Source organism: Haliotis cracherodii, unplaced genomic scaffold, assembly GCF_022045235.1.
Source record: "Haliotis cracherodii isolate W230 unplaced genomic scaffold, xgHalCrac1.p SCAF_15, whole genome shotgun sequence".
Lineage (NCBI taxonomy): Eukaryota > Metazoa > Mollusca > Gastropoda > Lepetellida > Haliotidae > Haliotis > Haliotis cracherodii.
In genome coordinates this window covers 3,807,833-3,828,417 of record NW_027266270.1, presented here as the reverse complement: position 1 = coordinate 3,828,417, position 20,585 = coordinate 3,807,833, and the positions used below count along the sequence as shown (strand labels likewise).

Below are 20,585 nucleotides of genomic sequence, written 5' to 3'. Positions count from 1 at the left end.
AGTAAGACACCCCTTTTGACGACAGTTTTTACCCACGGTTGTAACGTTGGGCGATGGGATGGTCTGGTGGTTCAATCGTTGCCATCATGCCGATGACCCGGTTCGATTCCCACATGTGTCGTGAAGTCTAAACTTGTAATTGAATTCGGCTATATCGAAGTCGAATTTTAGGAAAGGAAGACCAAATTTGTAATGGAACTCGGCTTGAACGAATTCAAATACGACAAAGTAGGATTGAACTTGTCATTGAGCTCAGCTATACCGACGTCAAATAAAGACACGTCAGAAGAACGCAGATCACGACATACGATATTTTTCAATGAACAAGTTGGGCTTTTCAGATAAGTACTCACGGACACTGCTCCATGATCCAAGTACGCGTTTGAATGGATTGCTTGTAAGCTTATTGCATTATTATATTTCCAAACTATTCAACACACAGCGATTTGGATCTTTTAAAGTTTAGGAAGAGTGTATTACAAGTAAATAGAACATATACACTGATGGCCGTTTCCTCCACTGTGATGTATTGTTTAGGAACGACCACAAAATAAGGTATGTTGGTCACGTATCTAACCTCAACATTCCTTACATGGATACCGTATTTACCTGTGCCGACGATGATTCAGCAAGGGCCACGCTGTTACATCGTCTTGACAGTTTACCTGTTACAGGAAATATGATCAGGAAAGATGCATAATCCTAGCAAATTTATATGTGTGTATGTATGCTCTGATCTGGCCTGTTATAGGTGGAGGTGGAGTATGTTTTGGGTTGGTACTGTATTAGAAATAGACATTGTGTTTAGTGGTTTGTTTGACTAGATAATCGAGACTGGTGACTCTCTGGCGTTGTTTAGGTGGATAATTGAGACTGTTGACTCTCTGTCGTTGTTTGAGTTGATAATCAAGACTGGTGACTCTCTGGCGTTGTTTGAGTTGATAATCAAGACTGGTGACTATCTGGCGTTGTTTGAGTAGATAATCGAGACTGGTAACTCTCTGGCTTTGTTTAGTTAGATAATCGAGACTTATTACTCCCTGACAGTGTTTTGTTAGATAATCGAGACTGGTTACTCACTGGCGTTGTTTAGTTAGATAATCGAGACTGGTTACTCACTGACGTTGTTTTGTGAGATAATCGAGACTTGTGATTCTGTGGCGTGCTTAGGTAGATAATCGAGACTGGTTACTCTCTGGCGTTGTTTGAGTAGATAATCGAGACTGGTTACTCTCTAACGTTGTTTAGTTAGATAATCGAGACTGGGTACTCACTGGCGTTGTTAAGTTAGATAAACGAGAGTGGTTACTCTCTGGCGCTGTTTAGCAAGATTATCGAGACTAGTAACTGGCTTTGTTTAGTTAGATCATCGAGACTGGTTACTCTGTGGCTTTGTTCAGTCAGATAATTGAGAGTGGTTACTCTTTGGCGCTGTTTAGTTAGATAATGGAGACTTATTACTCCCTGACAGTGTTTTGTTAGATAATTGAGACTGGTTACTCACTGGCGTTGTTTAGCTAGATTATCGAGACTAGTAACTGGCTTTGTTTAGTTAGATAACCGAGACTGGTTACTCTGTGGCTTTGTTTAGTTAGATAATCGAGACTGGCTACTCTCTTCTTTCGATTACTGACCAAAGATATTCAACTTTTTCTGTGAAAGGAAGTGTCGAACAAGGTTGTTTTTTGTTCAAGTCAAGTTTGTCCAATGAATATAAACTGGGCGACAAAAGAAAGTATAGGTCGAGTTCCATGATCGATAAAAAAAATAACAAGAAGGGGTTTTGTTGTAAATTATAATATAATCTAGGGAGAGGTAACAAATGATTGATCAACCACAGTTTGAATGAAATTGTGCAATCACAGGTAATGTAAGCTCAAGGTAAACAATGGTGGGGTAAGAAATTTCATTTTCAAAAGTTGTCTGAAATGTCACCATAAAATTGTCAGACACACTACAAGTTCATTGTCGACACAGTTGCCTTCAATAGCGTGTATGACGTCCAGCTGCCTCAATGCAGTGATACGCCGCCTCATCGATGACGTCAGTCTTCTGATGACGTGAACTAGAGTCCGTTGCCACTCGTCTCTTAGGCCTGCTGCAATTGTTGTCTGTTGACGGGAGACTGATGGCGTGCTCTAATCTGTCTGTCAAGATGGTCCCACGGATGTTCAATAGGATACATATCTGGTGAGTGGGCAGGCCAGGGCAAAACGTCAACGTTCTGCTGGTTTAGAAAGTTCCGAGTCAGTCTTGCAGTATGGGGCCTGGCACTGTCGTGTTGAAACAATGTCCCCTGCTGTTGGTTTTGTAAGAACGGAAGCACAACTGGCTGCAACACTTGGTCTCTGTACTGCACAGCGTTCAGGTTTCCCTGTGTTATCACCAAATCAGTCTTCTGATCTCCACAAATACCGCCCCACACCATGACACCTCCCCCGCAGAATGGATGGACCTCTCGAATACACGCCGGAGCCAAACGTTCCCCTCTGCGTCGATATACTCGTTCTCTGCCATCATTTTGAAACAGGCTAAACCGACTTTCATCAGTAAACAGCACTCGACGCCAATTTCTCACTTGTCAGCGTCGAACCTGCCTCGCCCATCGCAGTCTCTGGCGTCGATGTTGAGCAGTCAGTACCATTCCTCGGAAAAGACGATACGCTCGGATTCCAGCAGCACGAAGTCGGCGTAGTACTGTACGTTGGCTAATGGGATGTCCCAACGCTGTTGCTGCCGTCGCCGTTACGAATTCTCTTTCGCAGGTGAATAAGCTGTATCTGACCGACTAGTTATCGCTGTTTTTAGGAAAATTACAAATTGCCAACCTATACTTTCTTTTGCCGCTTAGTTTATGTTGAGACCTAAACGAACCGCTTCTAGCCACAAGTAATGACGGCAAGGAGCCTCGGACAAGTATCTCGCTGTAGGTACTGATGCATTATTCGAGACAAGTGGAGTACAAACAGAAGAAAGTGCCGACGGGGTCCGTGCCGGGACCACTTAAGATATCAATTTAGAACGCTAAGGAGGTAGAATAGCCTCTCAATCTTTCTTGTCTCTAGCTTTAATGGCACTTCAAGACCTCTCGTCAACACTCTTCAAGCCAGTTACGATGCTTTATAATTTGATGAACGTATGATAGTTATAGTTGAAAAGAAAACAGAAAACTCCGGTTTTATTGTACAAAATATATGTAACAAACACTTCACCTTTGACACAGACGTTCCGCCCACCTCAACATTTAAAACATTAGTCCCGTGAAGATCCGGGGTAGAATAGGTCACCAGCTACCCATGCTTGCCGTATAAGGCGACTGTTCTTGTCGTAAGAGACGACTAACGGGATCGGGTGGTAAGGCTCACTGGCTTGGTTGATGCATGTCATCGTATCCCTATTCCGTGGATCGATGTCCATGATGTCAATCACTGGATTGTCTGGTCAAGACTCCTTTTCTACTGACAGTCGTCATTTAGCTGTAATATTGCTGAGTGCGGCGTTAAACAACAAACAAACAAACAAACAAACATAAAGCAATAACGGTAGAAATGTGGAGGGCGTTTCCATATTTTACGGTTCAGTAAATGAAGCCTGTCGCATTTTACTATTTTGACTTGTACCATATGTTCCCCCAGGTGAACAATAGACTTACCTTTGCATAGGGGCAGGATGGTATCATCACTTATTGATAGTGATGGTCTGAATCGTACAATGGACTGTATTAAGGATTAAGGATTATGTTGAGAGAGAGAGAGAGAGAGAGAGAGAGAGAGAGAGAGAGAGAGAGAGAGAGAGAGAGAGAGAGAGAGAGAGGGTTGGTTATAATGCGTTTTTTTAATACTTCGGTGTGAATGACTAAATTTTTGTAATTGAGAAAAGTTCTATTTTCATTGTAGTAAACATAACACTTGATATTTCACTGCATTGAACATAACACTTGATATTTCACTACATTGAATATAACACTTGATACTAGTATTTCACTGCATTGAACATAATACTTGATATTTGACTGCATTGAACATAACACTTGATATTTGACTGCAGTGAACATAACACTTGATATTTGACTGCATTGAACATAACACTTGATATTTGACTGCATTGAACATAACACTTGATATTGACTGCATTGAACATAACACTTGATATTTGACTGCATTGAACATAACACTTGATATTTGACTGCATTGAACATAACACTTGATATTTGACTGCATTGCACATAACACTTGATATTTGACTGCACTGAACCTTACACTTGATATTTGACTGCAGTGAACATAACACTTGATATTTGACTGCATTGAACATAACACTTGATATTTGACTGCATTGAACATAACACTTGATATTTGACTGCATTGAACATAACACTTGATATTTGACTGCATTGCACATAACACTTGATATTTGACTGCACTGAACCTTACACTTGATATTTGACTGCAGTGAACATAACACTTGATATTTGACTGCATTGAACATAACACTTGATATTTGACTGCATTGAACATAACACTTGATATTTGACTGCATTGAACATTACACTTGATGTTTGACTGCAGTGAACATAACACTTGATATTTGACTGCATTGAACATAACACTTGATATTTGACTGAATTGAACATTAAACTTGATATTTGACTGCATTGAACCTTACACTTGATATTGACTGCATTGAACATAACACTTGATATTTGACTGCAGTGAACATAACACTTGATATTTGACTGCATTGAACATAACACTTGATATTTGACTGCATTGCACATAACACTTGATATTTGACTGCATTGAACCTTACACTTGATATTTGACTGCAGTGAACATAACACTTGATATTTGACTGCATTGAACATAACACTTGATATTTGACTGCATTGAACATAACACTTGATATTTGACTGCATTGAACATAACACTTGATATTTGACTGCATTGCACATAACACTTGATATTTGACTGCACTGAACCTTACACTTGATATTTGACTGCATTGAACATAACACTTGATATTTGACTGCATTGAACATAACACTTGATATTTGACTGCATTGAACATAACACTTGATATTTGACTGCATTGAACATAACACTTGATATTTGACTGAATTGAACATTAAACTTGATATTTGACTGCATTGAACATAACACTTGATGTTGGTAAGGATCGCTGACTTGGTTTATTGACTGATTGAGTGAGTGAGTGAGTATAACTAGCATTTGTTATAAATATCTGAAAACAACTCAAAATATTTACACATTTTCATTAACATATGTAGATGTGCTTCTCTCTCTCTCACTCACTCTCTCTCTCTCTCTCTCTCTCTGTGGAATCGATAGATTCAGACAAGTACTTTCTCTAAATAAAAGCGACAACATAATCCTTAATCCTTAATCATAAGACGGTTAAATACAGTCCATTGTACGATTCAGACGATCACTATCAATAAGTGATGATACCATCCTGCCCCCATGCAAAGGCAAGTCTATTGTTCACCTGGGGGAACATATGGTACAAGTCAAAACAGTAAAATGCGACAGGCTTCATTTACTGAGCCGTAAAATATGGAAACGCCCTCCACATTTCTACCGTTATTGCTTTATGTTTGTTTGTTTGTTGTTTAACGCCGCACTCAGCAATATTACAGCTAAATGACGACTGTCAGTAGAAAAGGACAATCCAGTGATTGACATCATGGACATCGATCCACGGAATAGGGATACGATGACATGCATCAACCAAGTCAGTGAGCCTTACCACCCGATCCCGTTAGTCGTCTCTTACGACAAGCACAATCGCCTTTTACGGCAAGCATGGGTAGCTGGAGACCTATTCTACCCCGGATCTTCACGGATCTAATGTTTTAAATGTTGAGGTGGGCGGAACGTCTGTGTCAAAGGTGAAGTGTTTGTTACATAGTGAGCCCTGTGTTGCCCTCTGAAGACGGTAGCGGCGATGACGTGGTGTCGGAATGGGTCCTCGGTGTGGCCTGTGACAGTGGAGGTGTCTGCTCGTCTATCGTCGACGCACGGTGTCCGCACTAATGTGTCGCTGGTGTGTCCCCATGGTCTGTCGAGCAGTTTCCGCAGCAGTAACACGGTGATCTTGAAGATGCTGTCGCAGAATCTGACGATCCTGACGTCGGATGGTGACCCTTGGTCTTATATTTGTAATGCATTGGCTATTTAGCGGGCGATCTGTCCAATTTGCAATCGTCCAAAGGCTTGCCGTCGCTGATTACTTGTCACTCGTGGCATATTGTAGCAATTCAATAACGAATGAATCTGACAAAAATTACCCAGGTATTTAAAAGACAACTTTTCATGCAATGTTACTTGCGCTGACGTTTTTTAGCGGTTCAGTATATATATATATATATATATATATATACCACATGCCAATACCCCGCCGGACAATACCCGACACCTGGTGTCAGTACCCCACACCCAGTTATTTTAGTTACCTAGGTTGTTCAGTGTTGAAGAGAGTGGGAACATTTTCGTTAATGACATTGGTATTGTTGTTTGCGTTTACACTTCAGAGTGGTCGTGGTCATGTATAGGGAGAGTTGGGTCAGTTGCTTTGTTTACACGTCATGGACGGGTGTCACACTTTAGGGTGATGGGATGAAGTAGAATAGGGGGCACGGGTAATACATAGCTCCTGACCTAGAGAATATAATACTTTGAGCAGACCACAAAAATTAACTGACGGAAAATAGTACAAATCCAAACAAATTAGTGTGTTCATTATTACTTTATTTTATAAGTGTTGTGAAGAAAACATTTACCCACTAGAGTAGAAGAAATGCAAATAAATATGAATTGTGTCAACAATTCGGAGAATGATGTAAAAAACAATTTTTTTGTAAATACAAAATGTAATATACGGCGTGGGGAAATGTGGTAATGTCAATGTGGGTCATATCTGTGTGGTGTATTGTACATGTGGGGTAATGTCAATGTGGGTCATATCCGTGTGGTGTATTGTACATGTGGGGTAATGTCAATATGGGTCATATCCGTGTGGTGTATTGTACATGTGGGGTAATGTCAATGTGGGTCATGTCCGTGTGGTGTATTGTACATGTGGGGTAATGTCAATGTGGGTCATATCCGTGTGGTGTATTGTACATGTGGGGTAATGTCAATGTGGGTCATATCCGTGTGGTGTATTGTACATGCGGGGTAATGTCAATGTGGGTCATATCCGTGTGGTGTATTGTACATGCGGGGTAATGTCAATGTGGGTCATATCCGTGTGGTGTATAGTACATGTGGGGTAATGTCAATGTGGGTCATATCCGTGTGGTGTATTGTACATGCGGGGTAATGTCAATGTGGGTCATATCCGTGTGGTGTATTGTACATGCGGGGTAATGTCAATGTGGGTCATATCCGTGTGGTGTATTGTACATGTGGAGTAATGTCAATGTGGGTCATGTCCGTGTGGTGTATTGTACATGTGGGGTAATGTCAATGTGGGTCATATCCGTGTGGTGTATTGTACATGTGGGGTAATGTCAATGTGGGTCATGTCCGTGTGGTGTATTGTACATGTGGGGTAATGTCAATGTGGGTCATGTCCGTGTGGTGTATTGTACATGTGGGGTAATGTCAATGTGGGTCATATCCGTGTGGTGTATAGTACATGTGGGGTAATGTCAATGTGGGTCATATCCGTGTGGTGTATTGTACATGCGGGGTAATGTCAATGTGGGTCATATCCGTGTGGTGTATAGTACATGTGGGGTAATGTCAATGTGGGTCATATCCGTGTGGTGTATTGTACATGCGGGGTAATGTCAATGTGGGTCATATCCGTGTGGTGTATTGTACATGCGGGGTAATGTCAGTGAGGGTCATGTCCGTGTGGTGTATTGTACATGTGGAGTAATGCCAATGTGGGTCATGTCTGTGTAGTGTATTGTACATGTGGGGTAATGTCAATGTGGGTCATATCCGTGTGGTGTATTGTAACTGTGGGGTAATGTCAATGTGGGTCATGTCCGTGTGGTGTATTGTACCTGTGGGGTAATGTCAATGTGGGTCATGTCAATGTGGTGTATTGTACCTGTGGGGTAATGTCAATGTGGGTCATGTCCGTGTGGTGTATTGTACATGCGGGGTAATGTCAATGTGGGTCATGTCCGTGTGGTGTATTGTACCTGTGGGGTAATGTCAATGTGGGTCATATCCGTGTGGTGTATTGTACATGTGGGGTAATGTCAATGTGGGTCATGTCCGTGTGGTGTATTGTACATGTGGAGTAATGTCAATGTGGGTCATGTCCGTGTGGTGTATTGTACATGTGGGGTAATGTCAATGTGGGTCATGTCCGTGTGGTGTATTGTACATGTGGGGTAATGTCAATGAGGGTCATGTCCGTGTGGTGTATTGTACATGTGGAGTAATGTCAATGTGGGTCATATCCGTGTGGTGTATTGTACATGTGGGGTAATGTCAATGTGGGTCATATCCGTGTGGTGTATTGTACATGTGGGGTAATGTCAATGTGGGTCATGTCCGTGTGGTGTATTGTACATGCGGGGTAATGTCAATGTGGGTCATGTCTGTGTAGTGTATTGTACATGTGGGGTAATGTCAATGTGGGTCATATCCGTGTGGTGTATTGTACATGTGGGGTAATGTCAATGTGGGTCATGTCCGTGTGGTGTATTGTACATGCGGGGTAATGTCAATGTGGGTCATGTCCGTGTGGTGTATTGTACATGTGGGGTAATGTCAATGTGGGTCATGTCCGTGTGGTGTATTGTACATGCGGGGTAATGTCAATGTGGAGTAATGTCAATGTGGGTCATGTCCGTGTGGTGTATTGTACACGCGGGGTTATGTCAATGTGAGTCACGTCCGTGTGGTGTATTGTACATGCGGGGTAATGTCAATGTGGGTCATATCCGTGTGGTGTATTGTACATGTGGGGTAATGTCAATGTGGGTCATATCCGTGTGGTGTATTGTACATGCGGGGTAATGTCAATGTGGGTCATGTCCGTGTGGTGTATTGTACATGTGGGGTAATGTCAATGTGGGTCATATCCGTGTGGTGTATTGTACATGCGGGGTAATGTCAATGTGGGTCATGTCCGTGTAGTGTATTGTACATGTGGGGTAATGTCAATGAGGGTCATGTCCGTGTGGTGTATTGTACATGCGGGGTAATGTCAATGTGGGTCATATCCGTGTGGTGTATTGTACATGTGGGGTAATGTCAATGTGGGTCATGTCCGTGTGGTGTATTGTACATGCGGGGTAATGTCAATGTGGGTCATGTCCGTGTGGTGTATTGTACATGTGGGGTAATGTCAATGTGGGTCATGTCCGTGTGGTGTATTGTACATGCGGGGTAATGTCAATGTGGAGTAATGTCAATGTGGGTCATGTCCGTGTGGTGTATTGTACACGCGGGGTTATGTCAATGTGAGTCACGTCCGTGTGGTGTATTGTACATGTGGGGTAATGTCAATGTGGGTCATGTCCGTGTGGTGTATTGTACATGCGGGGTAATGTCAATGTGGAGTAATGTCAATGTGGGTCATGTCCGTGTGGTGTATTGTACACGCGGGGTTATGTCAATGTGAGTCACGTCCGTGTGGTGTATTGTACACGCGGGGTTATGTCAATGTGGGTCATGTCCGTGTGGTGTATTGTACATGTGGGGTAATGTCAATGTGGGTCATATCCGTGTGGTGTATTGTACATGCGGGGTAATGTCAATGTGGAGTAATGTCAATGTGGGTCATGTCCGTGTGGTGTATTGTACACGCGGGGTTATGTCAATGTGAGTCACGTCCGTGTGGTGTATTGTACACGCGGGGTTATGTCAATGTGGGTCATGTCCGTGTGGTGTATTGTACATGTGGGGTAATGTCAATGTGGGTCATATCCGTGTGAAGTATTGTACATGCGGGGTAATGTCAATGTGGGGTAATGCCAATGTGGGTCATGTCCGTATGGTGTATTGTACATGTGTGGTAATGTCAGTGTGGGTCATGTCCGTGTGGTGTATTGTACATGTGGGGTTATGTCAATGTGGGGTAATGTCAATGAGGGTCATGTCCGTATGGTGTATTGTACATGTGTGGTAATGTCAGTGTGGGTCATGTCCGTGTGGTGTATTGTACATGTGGGGTTATGTCAATGTGGGGTAATGTCAATGTGGGTCATGTCCGTGTGGTGTATTGTACACGTGGTGAAATGTCCTTCACCTTCCGAAGAGCAGATACAGTCAAACAACGTTGTGTTGAACTTTTATGTGTCGAAATTATCTCGAAAGAAATGCATGGTTCCTTCTTTATTCCTCACGTTTGCTTGTGCCGAACCTCGGATAAGTCGAAGTATTTACGAAGGTCCCTTCAACTTGGACACAACGAAAAAATTGTGCTAAGAGTTTTTTTTAATTTATTGAATACGGTTTTATTAATTGTGTGTTTTATATATTGTTATAATGACATGCTGGTACAGAAATGAAGTGTTATATGGCAGTGCATTATATTCTTGAAAATGATCCCCCGCCGTGATATTGCTGGAATATTGCTAAAAGCGGCGTAAAACCATACTCACTCACTCACTTGAAAGTGATTGTAACCTGTATTACATTGTTTCTGTAGGGATTCGATAGACGCTCATTGAATTGCGTTTGGACAGTGATTAGTTGTCAGGAATGTAGTACTGTTTAATGTAAGCAGCTTAACTTTGATAGTATTGAACAATGATACATATACTTAAGATTATACTGCTAAAGGTGAAGGGCATAATATCAAACAGTAGAAGCGATTGGAGTAGTGGTCATGAATGAAAGGATCGGAAGTATACCAAACCATTACCATGTTAATCTAATCGACTGGCTGGTTTGATTTGAACAATGTTATATTAAACAAAAGCATACATTTAACACGTAAAAAAATATAAGTATATGCATTAGATAAAAAGCATAATGTTTATTTTTCAAGGAATGTTTAGCTGTTACCCTTTATTGAAAATATCTTTTAATGCTTATTAATATTTAACAGAGCTTTCGAGTGAGGATCTTTTTATTGTTTTAGTCTTGGACGTATAATTTATATATAAGTATTTAAACTGTAAATGCGGGTATTTCAAAATTTAATTAAATAATTAATGAGTGTAGGGAACTGCTTATCGCCAAATCAGCGTGCAGACAGAATAAGGGTAATGGCTTTCATCCTCCAAAGGGGGAGTGTTATAGTCCTAGGGGGAAGTGATTTGACCCCCCTGCGCCGGGTCTCGAGCCACGGAGTCTGGAGGCATAAACGACAAAACTCTGTACAGCGAACTGCGTCACCTTAGGCGACCTCTTTGGTATGTATAATGTGTTAGCAAGGAAAACAGTATATCTGTGTAAGTTAGTGTGTTGCGATGGGACAATAGTGATCCTCCATGACCTCGTGGATGACCTGACCAGCAGTGTTCTTCTTCTCCTGCACTTTACAACAAGGTTAGTTTCGTGTTTAGATTCACAATGATGTCAACTCTTCTGTTTTGTTTTCTTGCCCTTTGTTCACCTTGGCGTACACATCTGAAATCAAATAACATCGATATCTCTGTAACTCTAAGAGTGGGTTTAACGTGTTCATGAAGCAATGCAGAAAACCAATTTGAAATATCCTGAACATTTGGCCATGAATAATCTCAAACATTAACATGTCTCAAAACAGGACCTTGGATTGAGTGAGACATTTGCGATTAGTTTGTTTAAGCCACTCGAAATAACGAGTATACGACGTACAGTAAACTACATTTACGGCGAACACACTTATTACGAACTAACGGATATAACGAACTCTTTTTGGTCACGTCTTTTTGCTGTATATATGCTGTAGCTACAGTTATAACGAACTAAACATTGTGGTCCCTTTGAGTTCGTTATAACCGTAGTTTACTGTAATTCCATTCAACAACGAACAACTCCCCCTAAAAAGGGTATCGGAGTCTCCATTCCTGAATACAGATATCAGAGAACAGCATCCGTGCTAAATTGCTACTAAATAAAAGCTGCAAAACCCTTTCCATAATCCTAAGTAGTCTCTGCTACACATCCAGGTGTTCGCGAAAAGGTGAGCGTATCCTGCCACACCGATGGCACCCACCACAAACACATGCAAAGGCAAGTCAATTGCAAATGAGTAATAATCGTTTACAGAAACCAAACTGAACTGTAGTTAGGGATGCCCCACCTGCAACCTCAGTGTTCTCAGCATTGCGTGAAGGATCAAGGGGCAGTACTTCCGAGGACCTCTCATATAAGTTGTTGTCCTCCATTACTGAAATAGTCAACGTAATGCAACTTTTTAAAGGCGACCATATGAATCGGGTGGTCACACTCGGTATCTAGCGTTGATTGAGTGTGATCGTACCCGAACGACGTGTGTCGTCGCTCACAATATCAATCACTGGATTGTCTGGTCAAGACCGCCGTCATATAACTTGAATATTGAGTGCGGCGTTAAAAAAACAAAAAAACTAACATTTATCTTTTACCAGAAGCACTGTAGTGGAACATAATTTAAAACGAGAAATATTAGCGAACAGTTAACGTAATATAGAAGATAAAAGTAAAGAAATGGAAGAATTTGAATTGATGATATTAAAGTTTTCAAGGTACGAGTATTGTTACATTTGACTATTAAAACGAGGTAATCACTTCATGTGACTGGATAAGATAGGTCAGAAGCAATGTTAAACTTATAAAAATGTTACATACCTATCTTTTCCTGGTAATCAGGGTCGCTTTCTATCCTGGTTTCACAGCTATAATAAAAAATAAATAGCGTTATTATTTTGAGATCCAAATGAAACTGTTTTATGTCCGACCATAGAGAAATACTTTACAACCAGATATATTCAAAATTTTCCTTTTGTATAATAACGAGATGTACATAAGGAAGAGAATGTATGAATGTCATCGCTAATCCACAGCAAAAAAAGTGTAGGTTACCGTTCTTCGGAAACCTTCCGGAAACCTTCCCACTTTGGATCGACCCCGGATACCTTCCAAAAACCACCCGGAAAATTTGGGGGTGGGGGGTGGGGTGCCTTTTGTTCACTTAAGTGTGAGACACATAAAAAATTATCTGAAAATTACCAAGAAATTGGAAGGTTGCTGAAGGTATCTGGAAGGTTTCCGGTTTACGGAAAACTACACTTTTTCTTGCTGTGATCGCCTATCATCACCCATTATCTATTGGCTTCCCTTGTTAAGTTTCCACCTTTTGTTATCTTATTACTTTGTTATCTTATTACTGTTGTTGTTCTTACGTCTACATATATATGCTCTCTGCCTGTCATTTATTCTCCTGATGAAGGAGTAAGCATACATTTCGAACCATTGTGTTCCACAAAATAAAAGAAGAAGATGACATCCATAAATTATCTTCCTTATGTGTATCACTTCTAAACACCTTTCAAAGAAGTGATATATATTATTCAGGAATCACTTCATGGTGATGTAAGGACATAGCTATAGACACAAAGCGAACATACGTGGATCCCTCTGTGTGTCCATGACCAAGGCGTTCGACACCTGAAGCTGAAAAAGCAGTAAATGGGGGTCACGTTGTGGTCCACTAAATATCCGACCAAAATATATGTCCATGTCACTATCCGTAGGCTACGTGGCTACAACAACAGCAGAAATTAAATATTTGCCACCTTTGGCGATTTGTCATCATGTCTATGTCTGTGTATGTACATGACTCATTCGTCAGAGGGAGTGACAATGTGGCCTGAGGCGTGTCAGGGTCGTCCATGATAATAAACACAATACCTGTACTGTTGGATGAGTATGATTTTACGCCGCTTTTAGCAATAAGCCAGTCCTATCACGGCGGGGGACACCAGAAATGGGCTTGATACATTGTACCTTTATGGGAAATCGAACCTGAACCTCCGACGTACAAGCGAACACTTTAACCACTACGTCACCCCGACGAGTGACGCACTTACACGCATTAAATTCAGATACCAATGCCATGAACGTAAGTCCTACCTGCGTCCTTCTCTCGTCGCCTCCTACAGACAATCACGACTACGACTACGACGACAGCTAGTGCAGCAGCGACAGCTCCACACACGGAGCCGACTATGATGTAGATACGCTTACTGGAGTCCTTGTCATCTTAAAATAGAAACACATTTCCGCATATCAGAGACACAGTGGAACATGACGTATCCGATTCTACTTCACGTGTCTTAATGCTACGCGCGAGTCTTACGTGATGGATAGAAAATCGAGTTTTTAAAAACTATTCATCAGCAAATATATAACTCCTTTTATTCTTTTTCAAATCCAATAGGGGTATAACATGACACTACTAAAGCTATTTGGACTAACAAGATAGGCCTTGTTTCAGAATCACATTACTGGCCAAAATGGTGTCGTCTGATACACAAATGTATATTTTTTTAATCGTTTATGGAAACCCATTATCCGTTTCAGTAGCTAAACTGACTGAAAAGTGTGAGGTAGGTCCTTTATGTATTTCGAACTTTAACAAAAAACTGTCCCTTGTTTGTTATGTAATGTCTGGCATCGACGACTTTTCGATAAATGTGACACACTTTCCAACTGCAAGGTTCTGAGTGATAAGCGGCTCGGTTTAAAATGTCAAGACAATTGGAACATTCAGTTGACAAATTTGCTTCAGACAAAAAAATTAAAAGACAAAGATAAAATAACATTTATGTATTTGAAAACCTGACATATCTGTTCTGCGTGTACAGTCACTGTTCAACACTCCAGGGATATTTGATTTGTTGTTCTGATACGTGTGTAAATATCCTACCATGCTTAGTAAACCTTGCAGTTGTGACTGTCGAACGTCCTGTTGAACCACTGACTTTGTCAGTTCCACGTGGTTTTCTGTCGGGGGATGAAGTATTTTCAGTTGATGATGCAATGGTTGAACTTCCTGTTGAACCTGGGGATTTTGTTCCAGGCGATGACGTATTTTCAGTAGATGGTGAGATGGTAGAACTTACTGTTGAACTTGGGGATTTTGTACCATGCGGTGACGTATTTTCAGTAGATGGTGAGATGGTAGAACTTCCTGTTGAACTTGGGGATTTTGTGCCATACGGTGACGTTTTTTCAGTAGATTGTGAGATGGTAGAACTTGCTGTTGAACTTGAGGATTTTGTGCCATGTGGTGACGTATTTTCAGTTGACGATGCGATGGTAGAACCTGCTGTTGAGGATGGGGATTTTGTGCCATGCAGCGACATATTTTCAGTTGATGATGCAATGGTAGAACTTCCTGTTGAGGATGGGTATTTTGTTCCAGGCGATGACGTATTTTCAGTAGATGGTGAGATGGTAGAACTTCTTGTTGAACCTGGGGATTTTGTGCCATACGGTGACGTATTTTCAGTTGACGATGCGATGGTAGAACCTGCTGTTGAGGATGGGGATTTTGTGCCATGCAGCGACATATTTTGAGTTGATGATGCAATGGTAGAACTTCCTGTTGAGGATGGGTATTTTGTTCCAGGCGATGACGTATTATCAGTAGATTGTGAGATGGTAGAACTTCCTGTTGAACTTGGGGATTTTGTGCCATACGGTGACGTTTTTTCAGTCGATGGTGAGATGGTAGAACTTCTTGTTGAACCTGGGGATTTTGTGCCATGCGGTGACGTAATTTCGGTAGATGGTGAGATGGTAGAACTTCCTGTTGAACCTCGGGATTTTGTGCCATACGGTGACGTTCTTTCAGTCGATGGTGAGATGGTAGAACGTCTTGTTGAACCTGAGGATTTTGTGCCATACGGTGACGTATTTTCAGTAGATGGTGAGATGGTAGAACTTGCTGTTGAACCTCGGGATTTTGTGCCATGCGGTGACGTATTTTCAGTAGATGGTGAGATGGTAGAACTTCCTGTTGAACCTCGGGATTTTGTTCCAGGCGATGAGGTATTTTCAGTAGGTGGTGAGATGGTAGAACTTGCTGTTGAACTTGGGGATTTTGTGCCATACGGTGACGTATTTTCAGTAGATGGTGAGATGGTAGAACTTCCTGTTGTACCTCGGGATTTTGTTCCAGGCGATGAGGTATTTTCAGTAGATGGTGAGATGGTAATTCCTGTTGAACTTGGGGATTTTGTGCCATACGGTGACGTTTTTTCAGTCGATGGTGAGATGGTAGAACTTCTTGTTGAACCTGGGGATTTTGTGCCATGCGGTGACGTTTTTTCAGTAGATGGTGAGATGGTAGAACTTCTTGTTGAACCTGGGGATTTTGTGCCATACGGTGACGTTTTTTCAGTAGATGGTGAGATGGTAGAACTTCCTGTTGAACCTCGGGATTTTGTTCCAGGCGATGAGATATTTTCAGTAGATGGTGAGATGGTAGAACTTGCTGTTGAACTTGGGGATTTTGTGCCATGCGGTGACGTATTTTCAGTAGATGGTGAGATGGTAGAACTTGCTGTTGAACTTGAGGATTTTGTGCCATACGGTGACGTATTTTCAGCAGATGGTGAGATGGTAGAACTTGCTATTGAGCCTGGGGATTTTGTGCCATGCGGCGACATATTTTCAGTTGATGATGCAATGGTAGAACTTCCTGTTGAGGATGGGTATTTTGTTCCAGGCGATGACGTATTATCAGTAGATGATGCGATAGTGGAACTTCCTCTTGGGCCACGTGAATTACTGCCAGGCGGTGACGTATTTTCAGAAGATGATGCGAGGGTATAACTTCCTGTTGAATCACTGAATTCCTCTGTGTTAGATGATTCTCCACCAGGCAATGTTATCGTCGTGACTGTATTCGCCATAGCATATGAAGATGGTCCATGGGTGGACAGGCCATGCGTTGTCATGGCTGTAGGTCCTGAAGTCATAGGAACAACATCAGGTGAGACAGAACCTCCAGGAAGGCCAGCATCTGAAACCTCATCTCAAAAATCACATTTTCTATTTCCACACTGATCACGCCATCTCAAGGAGAAAGCTTTTTACATAGTTACAATATTTATTTGGCTCCATGTGAAATTGTGCCTGTCTCAAACGTCTTAACCTAAAATATGGTCAGCTAATACCACAGGTAGGCCAGCTGTTTAGGTACAACCCAATTGTTTTGCGTTCCGTACTGGAATCAGCCTCTAAAGCTGGGCCAGTACAGAAATATGGATATACATCCATATAGTATTAGTTTGGGACTATATATTGTCGAACACTAACATTTAGAGTAAAACAAGTCTCTTATTGAAAAGTACATCTACTGTGGAAGAATATTATCATGTCATGTTGCCAACCCTAATCCTGATGCTGAGATAATAATAGAGTCAGGTAGCCACAGATACACACTAAATATGACCAATCCTAAGGACAAATCAGATCCAGTTTCATATCATGTCACTAATCTTGTCTATTCCCACAGACAGATGTACACTAACCATGTGTAGTCCCAAAGACAGATGCACACAAACCATGTGTGGTCCCAAACACAGATACACACTAAACATGACCAAGGACAAATCAGATCCAGTTTCATGTCATGTCACTAATCTTGTCTATTCCCACAGACAGATGCACACTAATCATGTGTAGTCCCAAAGAGAGATGCACACTAACCATGTGTGGTCCCAAAGACAGATGCACACTAACCATGTGTGGTCCCAAAGACAGATGCACACTAATCATGTGTTGTCCCAAAGACAGATGCACACTTATCATGTGTAGTCCCAAAGAGAGATGCACACTAACCATGTGTGGTCCCAAAGACAGATGCACACTAATCATGTGTTGTCCCAAAGACAGATGCACACTTATCATGTGTAGTCCCAAAGACAGATGCACACTAACCATGTGTGGTCCCAAAGACAGATGCACACTAACCATGTGTGGTCCCAAAGACAGATGCACACTAACCATGTGTGGTCCCAAAGACAGATACACACTTATCATGTGTAGTCCCAAAGACAGATGCACACTAACCATGTGTTGTCCCAAAGACAGATGCACACTTATCATGTGTAATCCGAAAGACAGATACACACGGATCACGTGTAGTCCCAAACACATATCCAGACTAATCTCGTGTAGTCCTAAAGACAGATACACAGTTAACATGTGTAGTCCCACACATATATCAACACTAATCATGTGTAGTCCGAAATATATATTTAAACACTAATCATGTGTAGTCCCAAACACATATCCAGACTAATCGCGTCTAGTCCCACACACATATCCACACTAAACATGTGTAGTCCCAAACACAGATACACACGAGTCATGTATAGTCCCAAAGACAGATACACACTAAACATGTGTAGTCACAAATACTCATATCCACACCAATCATATATAGTCCCAAAGACAGATACACACTAACCATGCGTAATCCTACAACTCTGTACTCACCAAGTTTCAAGTGATTGCTGGTGTCTGTCTGGCCTCCCGCTAGATCCTGACACCACCACTCATCACCGTCGTCAGCCCGGGATCTAAGCGAGAACGTCACTGTGTGCATAGTTGGTTCACAGATAACTGTGACGTCGCCTTTAATGACGTCGTTGTAGACGTCTTGGATGGGTGTCACGCTACAGGATGACCTAGGTCCCGCTTTAGTCTGGAAGATTTTACTTCCGTTTCTAAACCACGTTATAGCACGGCCGCCATCCGTTATGCCGTCACTACGACACACTAGGCTATATTGATCCATCTGTGCTGGCGCTTGCAGGAGGCGGGTAAGATTCACGGAACCTTTATAGGTAAACAAGAACAATATCCAACTATTATTTATACATGTACTAAAGCATCGCCATACATACATACATACATACATACATACATACATACATACATACATACATACATACATACATACATACATACATACATACATGTCTCTCCAGCTCTTGGATGCAATCGTTCGGCCAATACGTTTATTTGCGTTTATCAGCCACATCTATCAGCCACATCAGACTCTCCCCTCTATCCAAGATACGACGTCATCAATGTGCGTGCGCATGTTCGAATCTTCAGAAATGACGTCAGGATAGAACAATGGGAAATAAACCACGCTTCGCTCTTCATTGTTCTTTGCGATTTATCCTGTATCTATCTTATGTCTAGGACTATCATTATGCGCCACATTCCACTAAAGTAGATATTCACTGCGCTACTACATTATCATGGATAAGTAAGATCATCCTCAATTCCCTGGGGTTTTTGCATCCCAAGCTCCCTATGATGCGCTAGACGGTTAACAATCACTATACCATCCTACCGGGTACCCATTCACTGCTGGGTTAATAGAGGCATATCAGGAACAAAGTCACTTGCCTGAGGAGACACTACATGTGCTACATGTGCTACATGTGCTTTAGTGTGGGGCAGGACCGCAGCTCTCAAACCTCTCAGGAGTCAATAAATAATAAAATGATAACGATCTTGATTAATCCTGTAAGACATCAGACCAGACTCGCTACAATATCATAATGAATTTAATTGATCACGATGTCGAAAGTTGCGAATATAAAACTGTAACATGCAAGCTTGGGTAGAAACACTCGAGAACCTTTCCGCTTCATTTTACCAATTTGCAGCTACAATGGGAATTTTTCCGATCACAAAAAGTAACTTTCATTATTCCGTCGCGATCTCTCCGCTGTTTTGAAATTATGAAACATTTTCCGCATTCCTTAAACAAGTTAGAGAGATGTATTCTCAAACAAAGCCAGTATGTTCTCTTTTTTCTTTTTCTTCCGAGCGATTCCTCCTTTGGAAGTTCAGCATGTGATGAAAACCCACAAATTAATATTTGTCCCTACTTATCTACAGGGGCGGTCGGGTAGCCTAGTGGTTAAAGTGTTCGCTCGTCACGCCGAAGACCCGGGTTCGATTCCCTACATGGGTACAATGTGTGAAGCCCATTTCTGGTGTCCCCCGCCGTGATATTGCTGGAATATTGCTAAAGGCGGTGTAAAACCATACTCACTCACTCACCCCTTCTTATCTACGTCATTAGACCTCAAATAAGTAAGAAAAGATTATCAGATTCAAATCAAAAACAGTTTCAAAAACGTTTTGTTTCGTTGAACACGATTATGGTGTTCGGAAACTTACCAGAAATACCGGTCGCAGAACAAATGATCACGATGCACAGTCGACACAAGAAAGCCTCCATCGTGAAGCTGGATGAACTGTAACACACTTCTACTGAGTCGCTATTCAACACTTTGATTGATTCTTACTTACACAAACTTAAAACATCATTCGACATCCAAGACTAGGGATAAATTCTAACATGTGAGTAGATGACGTATACACGACACGCACACCACCAAGCCCGTGTTCGTATAAACAATGCTGCTGACTTCCTGGTGCAAGAGACAGCTCTGAAGCATGTAACGGTAAAATGTTATCACACACCTTTGTAAATGGATGCACATGTGTACGCCTAGTGAACCCCTCGCCAACATTCAATGCAGAGATCGCTTGAGTCATATAAATTCATAAAGATAACATGATGTAGGGATGGGTTTTGATTATTATCATGAGGATGGTCATACCACATGCCTTGACTGTGTA

At 41.6% G+C, this 20,585-nt stretch overlaps 1 protein-coding gene across 1 annotated transcript; it reads right to left on the bottom strand.

Moving 5' to 3' along the window:
* Positions 1 to 11,502: 11,502 nt before the first annotated feature.
* Positions 11,503 to 20,181, bottom strand: LOC139462630 (uncharacterized). The gene is made up of 11 exons (XM_071244462.1): positions 20,121 to 20,181; positions 18,414 to 18,755; positions 16,411 to 16,878; positions 16,204 to 16,341; positions 15,505 to 15,930; positions 14,830 to 15,228; positions 14,034 to 14,162; positions 13,529 to 13,574; positions 12,750 to 12,796; positions 12,223 to 12,309; positions 11,503 to 11,564 (listed from the first exon to the last, which is right to left on the bottom strand). Exons 1-11 carry the CDS (start codon positions 20,179 to 20,181, stop codon positions 11,503 to 11,505), a joined length of 2,205 nt encoding a protein of 734 aa, XP_071100563.1.
* Between the last annotated feature and the right edge of the window lie 404 nt (positions 20,182 to 20,585).

Bases quoted from the DNA above. Each gene is read 5' to 3' on its own strand.
- LOC139462630 (XM_071244462.1), bottom strand. From the start codon at position 20,181: ATGGAGGCTTTCTTGTGTCGACTGTGCATCGTGATCATTTGTTCTGCG. The intron at 14,163-14,829 runs GTAGGATATTTA...TTCTATTTTAAG, and splicing joins TGCAAGGTTTACTAAGCATG to ATGACAAGGACTCCAGTAAG. The intron at 13,575-14,033 runs GTAGGACTTACG...CTGCTTTTTCAG, and splicing joins GCGACGAGAGAAGGACGCAG to CTTCAGGTGTCGAACGCCTT.